This window comes from Tenrec ecaudatus, chromosome 13 (assembly GCF_050624435.1).
Source record: "Tenrec ecaudatus isolate mTenEca1 chromosome 13, mTenEca1.hap1, whole genome shotgun sequence".
Taxonomy (NCBI): Eukaryota; Metazoa; Chordata; class Mammalia; order Afrosoricida; family Tenrecidae; genus Tenrec; species Tenrec ecaudatus.
Genome location: NC_134542.1, coordinates 6,213,141 through 6,226,444, shown reverse-complemented (window position 1 = coordinate 6,226,444; position 13,304 = coordinate 6,213,141). Strand labels below are relative to the sequence as shown.

At 48.5% G+C, this 13,304-nt stretch overlaps 1 protein-coding gene and 1 pseudogene across 2 annotated transcripts in view; one reads left to right on the top strand and one right to left on the bottom strand.

The window, feature by feature from the left end:
- USP40 (ubiquitin specific peptidase 40) overlaps positions 1 to 4,587 on the bottom strand; it is a 58,114-nt gene extending 53,527 nt beyond the window's left edge. For both annotated transcript variants that reach the window (XM_075530296.1, XM_075530297.1), the window contains exons 1-3: positions 4,457 to 4,587; positions 3,250 to 3,467; positions 1,185 to 1,252 (exon numbers count right to left, since the gene is read on the bottom strand). In XM_075530296.1, the coding sequence (XP_075386411.1) occupies positions 1,185 to 1,252; positions 3,250 to 3,448 (267 nt within the window). In that variant the 5' untranslated portion in view covers positions 3,449 to 3,467; positions 4,457 to 4,587. The remainder of the gene's footprint in view (positions 1 to 1,184; positions 1,253 to 3,249; positions 3,468 to 4,456) is intronic.
- Positions 3,981 to 9,623, top strand: LOC142424813 (UDP-glucuronosyltransferase 1A10-like; annotated as a pseudogene).
- The last annotated feature ends 3,681 nt before the right edge of the window (positions 9,624 to 13,304 follow it).

The following is a 13,304-nucleotide window of genomic DNA, read 5'->3' as shown; positions in this document are numbered from 1 at the left end:
GACTCTCCCATGTTCTGTGTTGAGGGTTGTAACACAGGCTGGAGAGGGGCCAGGCAGGCCAGTGACGTCAGCTTTGGTCCATGTACCACACAATCAATATCCCAAGTGAGATGACGCACTCAGAAACTTTGATGCCAATTTTACGTGGCCAAGGCATTTTAATGTTAACTTACAAATGTCTTGACCCCAGCACATTGGGAATTAACACACACACACACACACACAGACACGCACGCACACGTGCACACGCACACACACACAAAATCTGGACCTCTGCCACAGGTGGTTTGAAAAGCCTTGGGTGGATCTATTAAGTACAGAGATAATAAGAAACTTCTGATTTTTGTTTTGTTTCATCAATTTATTTTAAATGTTGAGGTCATATTTTGTTATAGAATATTATTTTGTTGCAAGAGGAAAACTAAACTCCACAAATAGCAAGGACACCTGGCTTGCAGTTCACTGACCTATCTTGAATGCAAAGTCAAGCAGAATTTTAAAATGAGGAAATATTTTTGTTCAGGGGAACTATTTTAAAAAATCATTTTATTGGGGGCTCATACATCAAACACATCATCACAATCCATCCATCCATCCACTGCTGTCAAGCACATTTGTACGATTGTTGTCATCATCATTCTTAAAACATTTGCTTTCTACTTGAGCCTATGGTATCAGCTCCTCATTTTTTGACTTCTAATTTTTTTAAGCAAAGAAAGGACACAATTTTATGCAGGATCTGGATTTTCATTAAAACGTTGCCATAGTAGCATGCGGGCAATTATGTCACTCGTCCGCCGATTCTGAGCAGCACATCTTTAGTTTGTTGTTGTTCCGTGAAGTCCATGAGTTTTCTCAGCAGGCTAGTGTGGACGATGTGTAAATGTTTCATCCCCACAGTAATAAACAGAGCGCACAAAGTAGTCAAATACATAGAAACCATCAGCACTGCTATATTTGACCACACAGATTTGGAATCAGGACAATTGCATCGACAATACTTGGTGACAAATCAAGTCACTTTCTGAAAATAAAACCCACATTTGGTAATTAATGAAGGGTCTATTTTCTGTAAATAAGGAACTTAATAGCTTCCTTTAAAAACAAAACAAAAAAAGCATTTCTTCAATACTCAACCCCCTTGCTGTGACCCCCACCCCCATAAATCACAGACGTGATAATACCTTCGCATCAGGCTTATCTTTATCCTCTAAAGAACCGAGCTCTTCAGGACCAAGGGAAAACAGAGCCTCTGAACAAAAAGGAGAACCAGAGATTTAGTTATTTCACGTTAGGACACTGTCTTAGAAAGCCAACCCCATCATGACATGGAATCAGCTGCAGTCGCATGACCGGCAGGATTAGATCCTGACCTGACTTAGTTTGCTTTCTTGCAGCATTTTTCAATGTGGATGTGGGCAATGATAGACTATCGCAGGAAAATGTACTTGAGTAGCTCTCCAACTACCGGAGTGGCGGTCTTCCTGCCATGGAATACTAGTCTTCCAGAGTCCCACCGTACCAGTCAGGGAATAAGACCCAGTCTTATTTCGTTCAGTGCTAGTTTCCCCCGGGAGCCCCATCTAGACCTGCTCTCTCGGCTCCAAAACGGTTCTCCTCCAGGCTGTATCCTTTCATACAAAGTCCTCCCTGATCCATCCTGGGGCTCCCGAAGCCCCAAGGGGGCATCTTTTTCACCAAGATGCCAAACCACACACTTGGTTGGCAGTCCTCTGGGCAGCAGAGGATGGTCTGGGGCATTCGCTCGATCCTTGCTCAGTGGTACTGTCCATGCTCGCTCCCTGCTCTTCTCCAGCTGTTACCAGCCCAAAGTAACGGTGGAATAACTGATGGCAGCAGGGAGGTGTTTTTAAGAAGCGAAGAAAACGCTTCTTGAATCCTACACACCAGCTCATCCATTAAACTGGCCTTGGAAAGAGCAATTATCTAAATTTCTGAGGATGAATCATCTTTGTGGTCTTTTAAAGCTTCGATTAGGCAAAATCATCGCGGTGTGAATGGAAATGGGAGAAATCAGTTATTGGCCATGCTGTGGTCTCCTCAGAAAACAGCGACCCTGTGGAGAGCTGAGCTACCCAGCCATGGGGTCAGAGGCCCTATGAGGCTCATGTGACAGCAAAGTAATGGGCACACTGAATCTGAGACGAAGATCGCTGTAGAGAACGCCTGTTTGTGCAGATACGGGACTGGGACAACCGTGCAGAACAGTGGTTCTCAACCTTCCTAATGCCACGACCCTTTAATACAGTTCATGTTGTGGTGACCCACCAACCAAAAATGTATTTGCTTTGCCACTTCATCACTGTAATTTTGCTACTGTTATGAATCGGGCAAGCCCTATGAAAGGGTTATTCGACACCCCCCCAAAAGGGTTGCCACCCACAGGTTGAGAACCCTGGTGTAGAGGGAAGCAGATCCACTGAGGTCAGGTTGGCTTCTGTGGAAGGCTCTTATATTTTTACAATAAACCCCATTTTTAATTGAGGGGACTTGCATAGGTTTCTGTCCCTTGGCCATATTTCCTTATGTTTCAACCTTGGGGCTTTGAAATTCAGAATTTCTTGGGAAGGTAATGAGACTAGACTATGTCTATGAACCCTGCTCCAGGATCTAAAAGAGATAGTACTCATCGAATCAGGATATTAAAATTCCTATAACCAATGCATGGACGTTCACATCAGGTCAGGTTCTGAGGTCAAACAAGTCCAGGCTGGGTTGGATCATGATGTCAGGGCTTTCTGGAGCTCAGACTTGCCAAGAACACAGGTGGACCTGTTTCACTAGCGTGACACCCTTTCCCCTATGAGTTTGGGTAACCACGTGCTTATTACTTTGGAGAACTTTTAAAAGTTCTTACAATTTAAACTTAACAACTTGCTACTTCTCAAATTTAAAAACAATTTTCAAAAACACAGTGTAATAATAACAAAGCTGGCACTCCTAGCAGAATTGCCTTTTGGTTGAATTTTAAATCGAGATGTCTACAAGAATTCTATGGCCCTCTTCCTTACTTGGCACTCAACTCTAGTATGATCCCACTATCCATACTTAAGGTAATATAAGCTTCCTATTTCTTTGCAGAAGAATCGCCCAAAGGCTGTCCATTGCAGCAATAAACACCCACGGTGAAATACACCTTTACACCTTATCTTTGTGATTCTGCACAACTAATTCCGGGTAGAGACAGCCGTACACAGTACTAATCAGATGCACGTTAACATACCATACCTCTGAACTCGGGTGTGAAATGAAGCGTCTGGAGAAGAGAATTGAGGTAGCAGGTCCCACCCTGATTTCTGATTCCACTTAACTTGGTGAGTTTTCTAGGGGCTGGAGGGTCCAAAGCTTTAGTCTTTAATTTCTTTCCCCTTTCAGACTGATTATTTGAAACACTGTGAGACTCCTCTTCAAATAGGTCCCCGAACATTGTGAAACTAGATACTATCCTTAAAACAAAAACAAAACAGGACAGGTTATAGAAACGTTTTATTTTTCTTTACAACAAAATTGTCCCCCAATCGCCCTGGTAAACATTTATGAGTTCTCTGCCATAAACTAAGTCTTGGATTCTCCTTTTTGATCCACGCTAAGCTCCTCGGACCAGCTTCTAGCTTGACGGGTGATCGTAGTTAAATACCAAGGTGAAGGCAGGGTGCTTCGGTGCATCGGGTGGGGCCCTCGATCAATGAGCGCCCTGGTGGGCGTGGTTAAGCTTTGGGCTGCTACCTGCACGGTCAGCAGTTCCAACCCACCAGTCGTTCTATGGGAGAAAGACAAGGCTTTCTACTCCCGCAAAGACTCAGTCTCAGAAGCCCACAGGGGGTCGTTCTGTCCTGTCCCACTGAGTCTTTCTGAGTCAGAATCACCTTGACGGCAGTAGGGGGATTTTTAAACGGCAGAGTCGGGTCACTAATGGAAAAAGGAAGGAACCCAATCACGGTACCTAATCTACTGAGGAGATGGCCAAGCGAATGCGCGACTACGCTGAGAAACGTCTTGGGTCGCATCCACACTACGACGTGGTGCCTACCTCTCACCCCACCCCGCCCCGCCGAGGCCCTCTGTACCAGGCGACACCACCCCTGCCGCCCTGCCCAAGACCTCGCCGGCGCGGGGCGGCAGGGGAACGCACACCGCCTGGCACAGCTCCTGAGTGACAGGAAGCGCTGTGGCGACGGCGGTCCTCACGGGCCGGAATGCCATTATTGTCCTTTTTAATCTGCGTCTCGGGGGACGGCGAGGGCAAAGACAAGTGGAATTCACAAGCCTGGCTTCGAACTCGCGTCCCTGACTCGGGCCTCCCGACGGGGGCGCGAGCGCGCGACCGCGGACCCGACCCCAGACCGCGCCGCTCCCGCGACAGGCCCGCACCTCCCACGCGGCCTCCACGCCCCCCGCGTCCCTCCCGGGGTCCCCAGCCGCCAGCCGCACTTACAGCCTAGACCCCCGCCCCAGCCACAGCTCGAAGCGAACCACCACGCCTCAACCGGGCGCCGCCATGTTGGGGAGGGTGCGTCGCTCGCGAACGGACGGGCGAGACGTGAGGGGCGCGCAGGAGACGTCTCCCAGCATGCCCCGCGGGAGCGCCAACCCCGCCCCGCCCCGCGCGAGGTCTTATGGGCAATGTAGTCCGGACGGGCCTCGTACCCCTTGCCCAGCCTGGCTGCTCTTCCAGTCACGTCATCCGAGTTTGTGTTTGCTGTTTGCCGTCCGCATCAGCTGCACTGGAGTTTTACAAGATCCTGAGACCTTTTCTTTGATCGTGGCCGGTTCCCAAGTAAGGTCCCTGAATGGCGCAGCGGTTTGCACGCGAGCCCTGGTGGCGCAGTGGGTACTTGGGATGCTCACCCCGAGCCGGCGGCAGTTCAAACCCACGACCTGCTCCGCTGGAGAAAGACGGGGCTTTCTACTCCCGTCGAGAATTATGGCCTCGGAAACCTTAGCTCTAGAGGGTCACCGTGAATCGCCATCAACTCAAGGGAAGTGAGTTTGTTTGTTTGTTTGTCTGGCTAACCTAGAGCTTGGAGCTTCAAAGCCACCCAAAGGGACCTGGGAAGAAAGGCCTAAGGATCCACCGTTAAAATTGCAGGAAGCCAAAAAGAACGCTCTGGAGAAGTTCCACCGTGTATCACACCGGGTGGTGAGGAGTCAGAATTGACTCTGCTGCTTTTTAGTTTGCATTGAGTCAGTTACCGCTCGTGGCGTGGATTGGGGACTCCCACAGAAACTGTGTTTGCAGATTTGCACCAACTTTCAGCCAGTCATTGAGAGAAGAAAGAGACAAGAACCCAAACAGGTAATGCCTGTAAGATAACAAGGAGCCGGTTGGGATGGAGACGGTGATGTATCTGAAGTGAGCTCTGGGGCCCTGGGTCCAGCCCGGTTAGCGGAGGCCAAGATCTCCTGAAGCAGGTCAGATCAGTGGAAGATGCAGGACAGCCCTTGGCTCCGTGGAAGAGCAAAACGGAGATGAGAGGCAGAGCAGACAGGCACGTCGCTGAGACGGAGATGAGAGGCAGAGCAGACAGGCACGTCGCTGAGGTGTCAGCAGTGCCCTGGGACGGAGCCATGCACTGCTTTTTATTTCTCCATTCATTCACGGACTTCACAAATTCCTAGTAACTATTTCCTAAGCCCTGGTGGGGTAGTGGTAATGGACGGGGCTAGCTGCTAATTTGCTAACTTCAAGGTCAACAGTTCGAAACCAATAGCTATTCTGCAGGAGCAAGATGAAGCTTTTACCCCATACAGAGTTACAGTCTCTGAAACCCACAGGGTCAGTTCTACTCTGTCCCATAGGATCTCTGTGGGTCAGAATCGATTCGATGCCAATGAGTTTGACCTTGGAGGCATAGACCCGGATGCCAGAGAGATGATCGTGACTGAGTGACAAGGCCCTCCATGAAGCCTCCTCTCTAGTGGAAGAAACTAACCGAACAAGCTGGATAAGTAAGCACAGTGAAATGGGAGCTGAGGGACATTGTAGCTGTTTCTAGTATTACCCTTGGCCTAGATGGTGGGAGAGAACAAGGATTACACGGAGAGCCAGGGGAGAACTTTCCAGGCAGGGGGAACAGCAAACAATGATTCTAAGGTAGGAAAGAAACTGGCCTATTCCAAGCACAGGGCGGAGGCCGGTGTGGCTGGAGTTGAGGAGCAAAGGGGGAAGGAGGAGTCTAGGAGCTGGGTGGGAGCTGGAATGAAGCAGGCATTTAGGTCAAGGCAAGCAGTGAAGGTCCTATTTCAGTGCACTGGGAAATCGGTCCGTGGTGTTAATCAAAAGATGGCCTGGAGGTTTGACAGCGGTCCCTCTGTCCAGAGTGTGCGAGGCAAGACTTAAAGCAGAAAGACAGGCTTGGAGTCTCTTACTTGAGTCAAGGCAGAAGAGGGTGGTGTTTGGGGAATGGGTGGCATGGTGGGTGGCGATGCAGGTGCAGAGAAGGGGCAGCTTGGAGATCGATTTTGGAGATAGGACAGGGCGTGGTGCTGGGTGTGTGCTGGCTTTGTAATCTGTCACTGGGTGTGGCAGTGACATCATCTCCTGTCAACTTGAGTGAAGGGGGGAGTCTAGCCTGTCAATCAGGTCATCGCCAATGAGATCTCTGTGTGGGCATCATCTTCTCTGGAGGATTCTGGGAACTTCCTCCCTGGAGGTGGGACAGACACTCTCTGGCTTGACATTCCCCTTGACAAGTCACATGGAGCTATGTTGATGGAGCCAGAGCCCTGAAGCTGGAGGAGCCACATGGAGACCCACGCCAGCACTGAGATACAAAACCTCACTGGATTCCCCAAGACTTTCCACCCACTGGCCTGTGATCTGCCTGTATTTGGCATCATTGTATGTGTTTCGTGAGTCTGAAGAGGACTTTATAGATTGGTATTGGACATAAGGGCTAATATCAGACTTATGGACTAGATCTGGGCTGAGATGTTTTCTCAATATTTACTATTGTATATACACTTCTTTCTTATAAACATATACGTGTCTCTGGATTTGTTTCTCTAGCCTATCCGTACTAACACATCCTTTACACCAAGTTTCTCCTAATAACCAAACCAAGGCCACTGCTATCAAGTCGATGATTCCAACTCATGATGCCCTTACTGTATAGGGGTGATTTGCCCTTGTAGATCTTTATGGGATTTATATAGTAATTCTTTCTGGGATTAGAAAGTTCATCTTTCTCCCAGTTTCCCCTAATAGTTGGTTGACACATTATGGTCCCTTTGCCACAAAGGATGAGTTCATATTTTCAGTGAACCTTTATTCAGTGCCTAGTAACTATTTGATTTCCAAGGAAGAAGCTGTCTTAGACCTCTAGTAAGACTTAGGGCCCTGGGTTGGAATTCAGAGCCCCTCACTCAAGGTTCCTCAGTCTTAGCTGGCTTGCACCACTTCCCTTAGCAATACATCTCCTGGCCTCACCCAAACAGCATCAGAACACCTGCATAATGTCATTTAGTGCAGGTGAGGGGCGGGGCGGGGCGCTCTCCGTGTGAAGTGGAGGCAGGAACCGTGGGGGGAGAGTGTGAGCATGAAGCACATCGCCTCTCAGAGCGTTCCGGAGAGGAGGACCTAGTCATACCCCTTCCTGAGGGTGGGTCCCAGGCTGGTGGGGGCCCTCGCATAGCAGTGGTCCAAACAGATGGCGGTGCTGCTCTGACTCAACGATCCCAGGAAGGAGACACTGCGCGTTCCTGTGTCACCCGCACCACCATCGCTATCTTTGAGTCCATCGTAGCAGCCACTGTGTCGATGCACCTCATTGAGGGCCGTCCTCTATTGCTGACCTTCTGCTTAACCAGGCGTGGCATTCTTCTCGAGGGACGGACCCCTCCTGAGGACCTGTCAAAACTATCAGCCCAAGTTCCACCATGCTTGCTTTCAAGGAATCTTCTTGCTTTATTTCTTTCAACACCCAACTCGCTGCCATTGTGTCAGTGCTGCCTCATAGAGAGCCCCTGTGGGTGTCTGAGACTGTCCCTGTGGATGAGAAGAGAGCCCAGTCTTCCCCAGTTTTGAACTGCTGACCATGGGGATCGCAGCCCGTGCGATGACCACCAAGGCTCCATCACAGACTTGTTCATCCTTCTGGCAGTCCATGACATAGGCAACATTCTTTACAAACACCATAACTCAAGTGCACCTGCTCCGTGCTTTAGCCTTCCTGATGCATTGTCTAACTCTCCCAGGCGTATCAGGCAAATTGAAAATACTGCGGTTCGGATCAGGTGCAGCTCAGTCCTCAAAGGGACACTTTGGCTCTTTGAAGGTTTACTCAGCTTTACCTTTTATTGTTCTGCATCGTTAGGATATTAAGGGACAGTTGCATCCACTCATGGTGCAGTGGCTCATGATGTCATACCCCCTAACCACGACTGGCAGCAAAATCCAGTGCAGACTGTCTCCTTGCACCTCGGTAGGAAAGTCATTGGCAAAGGATTGCTTCATAATTTTGTTGCTAAAGCTCCTGTTGTTTTCTGGCCACAATCCATGTCAAAGATAAAAATCTAGTCTTCTTAGAGAAGCATACAGGAGTTATCTCAGGAAAACTTACCCCCACATCCATTATTGGCTCATGACAAAATCATTGACAGTGAAGTTATGTGGCTGGGTGCATGGAGGAACATACCCTGTCTTGGGCCAGAGTTTGCTCCTGTCATTCTACTGCCGCTGTATCATCCCAGCTCAGAATCACAGCAGGAAGTGGCTCCAGCAGCACCTGCAATCTGGACAGGCTTCCTTCCCCTGGCTGTATGCCTCCTGCTGACTCCTGGCTTTGCCGAGGCTGGGAAGCTGCTGGTGGTACCCATGGACGGAAGCCACTGGTTCACCATGCGAGCAGTTGTGGAGAAGCTCGTCCACAGAGGGCATGAGCTGGTGATAGTCATGCCGGAGGTGAGCTGGCGCCTGGACACAGACTTCAACATCATAGTAAAGACGTATTCAACGTCTTACACGTTGGAGCACCTGGATCGTGAGTTCAAGGTTTACGCCGATTCTCAATGGAAAATTCGGCACTCAGATTTATTTTCTCTGTTAATGACCCCAAACAACCGTGTTTTTGAATACTTTTTTTTCACATTGTAGGAGTTTGTTCAAGGACAAGAGGTTAGTGGAGTTCATAAAAGAGAGCTCCTTCGATGCTGTCTTTACAGATCCTTTTGATATGTGTGGCTTGATTATCGCCAAATACTTTCCCCTGCCCTCTGTGATCTTCTCTCGGGGGATGTTTTGCCATCATTTGGAAGGAGCTACTCTGAGCCCCAGTCCTCTTTCTTATGTGCCCAGAGGATTTTTTGGGTTCTCAGATACCATGACCTTCATGGAGAGAGTAAGGAACCAAGTCTTCCATTTGGAGGAGCATTTGTTCTGCCCCTATTTTTTCAAAGATGTTTTAGAAATGGCTTCTGAGATTCTGCAGACACCAGTCACAGCCTATGACCTGTACAGCCACACATCAGTGTGGTTGTTATGATCTGACTTTGTCCTGGACTATCCCAAACCTGTGATGCCCAACATGATCTTCATCGGTGGTATCAACTGTCACCAGACAAAGCCATTGACCAAGGTCAGTTTCCTCTCATTTATCCCATGAAGAATGAACTGGCTCTGGGCCTAGGAAAACACCTCTTCCTGAGTGGGAATTTGTCATTTACATTAGTGACATTTGCCATTTCATTCTGGTGTAATGACATGCCAATTCCTTTAATTGTGGGTTAATAATTTTATAACAAGACTTCCTTTCACATGTAAGAAGAAGTCTGTCTGGCACCGTTAGGTTGCTAACCTCAAGGTTGGTGGCTCAAACACAACAGTTTCTCTGAAGATGAAAGATAAGATTGCTGTAGTTCTGATGTGCCACCGACTTGGTTCCAACACATAGTGGCCCAGTGCACAACGGACGGAAACCCTGCCCAGTCCTGCTCCATCCTCACCATTGCTCCTGGGCTCGAGCTCATTGCTGCGACCACTGTGTCCATCCATCTCTTTGAGAACCTTCCCATCTTTCACTACCTATTTATTTTACCAAGCATGATGTCCTTCTCTGGGGAACGGTCACTCCCGAAACATGTTCAAAGTGCAGGAGACAAAGTCTCACCATCCTTGCCTCTAAGGAGCACTCTGGCCACACTTCTTCCAAGACAGATTGGGTGGACAGAGGTTCCTTTGGCTTTGGCTTCTCCATTCCTGTCCTCTCTGTGATAACTACTTCTCTCTCCGAGGATGCATTGAGATTTGAAAGATGAAGACCCCCCCCCCCCCTCAAGCACACCAGGGAAGCTGCCGTGGTCCTTGTGCCCACGGTGGTGCCACCACTCAGGTGACATATCATGTAACAATCAGTCCCTTTGCCAGGTCGACCCACCTTCTATCAGCCAACAGTTACCTTGGGGTGGCTTCCTTGGCCTGGAGGGGCAGGAATGTTGGGAGAATTGATCGCAAATATGTTAATCCTTGGCTGTCTGTAGAATGCTTTCGAAGCTGAACACTGATTTTTTGCTTGTCCAATTATTGCTGTGTTGGTGTGGGCGTGTTGGAATGGTGGTTTGTTATTCTGCCGTCCTTCCAGCTCTACTTAGGGTCTGCAGGGATTTGAATGGACTCTCTGAATGGAGCCTCAGGTAGGTATCATTTGTTGCTATGAGAGCCTACTGCGGAGAATATTGATGGGGCTTTGCTTCCACCCAAGATGCCCTCTGAGTAGCGCTGAAAGAGTGAACACACAGACCGACACCAATCCCCAAAGAGGATTACCTGTTGGTTTCTGAAGCCTCACCTCTGGGGTCCACAGGGAAGTGGTTAGGGCGCTACTATGGGAGCAGTCTCCCCTGTAAGGGCCTTCTCAGGGAGTTTGCAGCAGCGGGCAGCCAGGCGTTGCTGGGAGGATGAGTGGGTGCGACACTGGTCAGATTCTCAGGGAGGCCTGCCTTGTGACCGCAGGTCCTCTGGTAAATTGATGACGATGAATGTAACCACTACACAGGCCACTTGGGTCCTGATTGACAGCAGTTTCTCAGTCAGTAGTCGTCAGGGCCCTAGATGTAGGTGCCGCCTAATCAATCCTAAGTAACCCTTATGGATCCTTGTGCTGTTGGTTTCCAAGGTCAGACCTGTGGGATGCACCATGGGAGCAGATTCAAGGGCATGAGCCTCTGTCACAATTCAGAGCAGCCTTGTAGGTGACAGTGTCGAGGTGGGGGAGGGACTGCCGTGTTTCACAGGGACCTCCTGGCAGGTCTGTTCTTGCTATGAGAGCCCTCCATCTGGACTACTGATTCATGGGCAGCCCCATTATAGATGCTCTCCTCTTGCCACACTGCAGCTTCGGTCAACAGGCCTCGGTCCAGGTCAGAATAGGGATCAGACAGACCCGAACTGACATCCTTGGTGGTTCTGTCTTGTTGCCTTCAGAGGGTTGAGTTATGGGGCATGCAGGGAGGCTGGCAGGGTGTTAACTATGAGAACAGACGTCTCGGGTAGGTATTGTGTAGCAGTGCATTGTAGGCTGGCAACCCACAGTGTGTGGCTGGGGAAGATGCTGGCACACAGCAAACAGCATTGGGGATGTCTGGCTTTTTAATGTTATGGCAGAAGCCTGTGCTAGGTAGGGTTCTCTAGAGATACAAAACCAGGGAGGCTTGTATGCGTTGTATATCGGAAGAGGTTTGCCTCAAGACATGGCTCACACAGTCATAGAAATGGTTGTAGACCCTTCCGGAATGGGCATTTGTCATTTACACTTGTCACTCCATTCTGACTTATACCAGTTCCTTTCATTGTGGTTTCCAGTTTCACAACACGACTTCCTTTCACATGTAAGAAGGAGCCAGTCTGGCACGGTGCTTAGGTTCTAGGCTGCTAACCTCAAGGTTGGTAGTTTGAATGTTATGTGCCACCCAACTAGTTCAAACCATAGAGACCCTGTGCACAACAGAAGGAAACCCTGCCCAGCCCTGCCCCATCCTCACAATCGTTCCTGTGCTTGAGCCCACTGTTGCAGCCACTGTGTCAGTCCATCTTATTGAGGGCCTTCCTCTCTGTCTTCCTGCCTGTCTACTTTACCAAGTGTGATGTCCTTCTCTGGCTGCTGGTCTTTCCTGAAAACATGTTCAAGGTGCATGAGACAAGGTCTCAGCATCCTTTCCTCTAAGGAGGACGCTGGCCATACTTCTTCCGAGACAGATTTATTTGTGCTTTGAGCAATCAATGTACTTTCAATATTCTTTTCCAGCACCGCAATTCAGAAGCATCACTTCTTTGCTTTATAACGAGTCCAAATATGCATCGCTTCCAGTCAGATGGCCAGGTAGCTGTCTTCCAAATGTGCTGGCACAGATGAGTGAGAGCTTCCAGTGCTGCTTCAGCCTGTTGAAACATTCCGATTGGTATTCCATCAATGCTTGGAGCTGATACTTCTTTGTTCAGCATCATGGGTTCTTGCTCATAAGCTACATCCTGAAATGGTGGATTGTCGACTAGTTCTTTCTGGTATGTGAATATGTGTATTTTTCCATCTTATTTTGATGGTTCCTGGATCAGTCAATATTTTGCCCATATTCTCTTTCAATTCGAGCTTGAATTTTTCCTCAGTTCTTTTGGTTTAAGATATGCAGAGTCTGCTCTTCCTTTATCGTTTTCTAACTCTAAGACTTCTCGCATTTCATTATGTTTGGCTTTGTCTTCTTGAGCTGCCCTTGGAAATTTTCTTTTCAGCAGTTTGACCTCATCAGTTCTTGCATTTGCTTCAGCTGCTTTAGTATTAGAGCTCGTTTCAGAATCTCTCTGACATTCCCTTGGATCTTTTCTTTCTTTGCTATCTTTTAAGTGACCCTTTGCTGTCCTCGTGAACGATGTTCTTGATGTACCTCACAGCTCCTCAGGTCTTGGTCATTAGTGTTCAGTGAATGAAATCAGTTCTTGAGATCTTCTTGGCATTCAGGTGGGATCAACTCAAAGTCATGGTTTGGCTCTGGTGGACTTGTTTTACTTTTCTTCCGCTTAAACCTGGACTGCATGTGGGCCATTGATGGTCCATTCTACAGTCAGCCCTTGGGCCTAGTTTTAGCGTCTGATAATGAGCTACTCCGTAGTCTCTTCTCGCAGATGTCAATTTAATTTCTGTGTATTCCATCTGGAGAAGTCCATATGTATTGTTGAAAAATGGTATTTTCTATGAACAAGCCGTTGGTCTTGCAAAATTCTATCATGCAGTCTCCAGCTTCATTTTTATCACCAAATCTATATTTTCCAACTATTACTCTTTCATCTTAGCTTC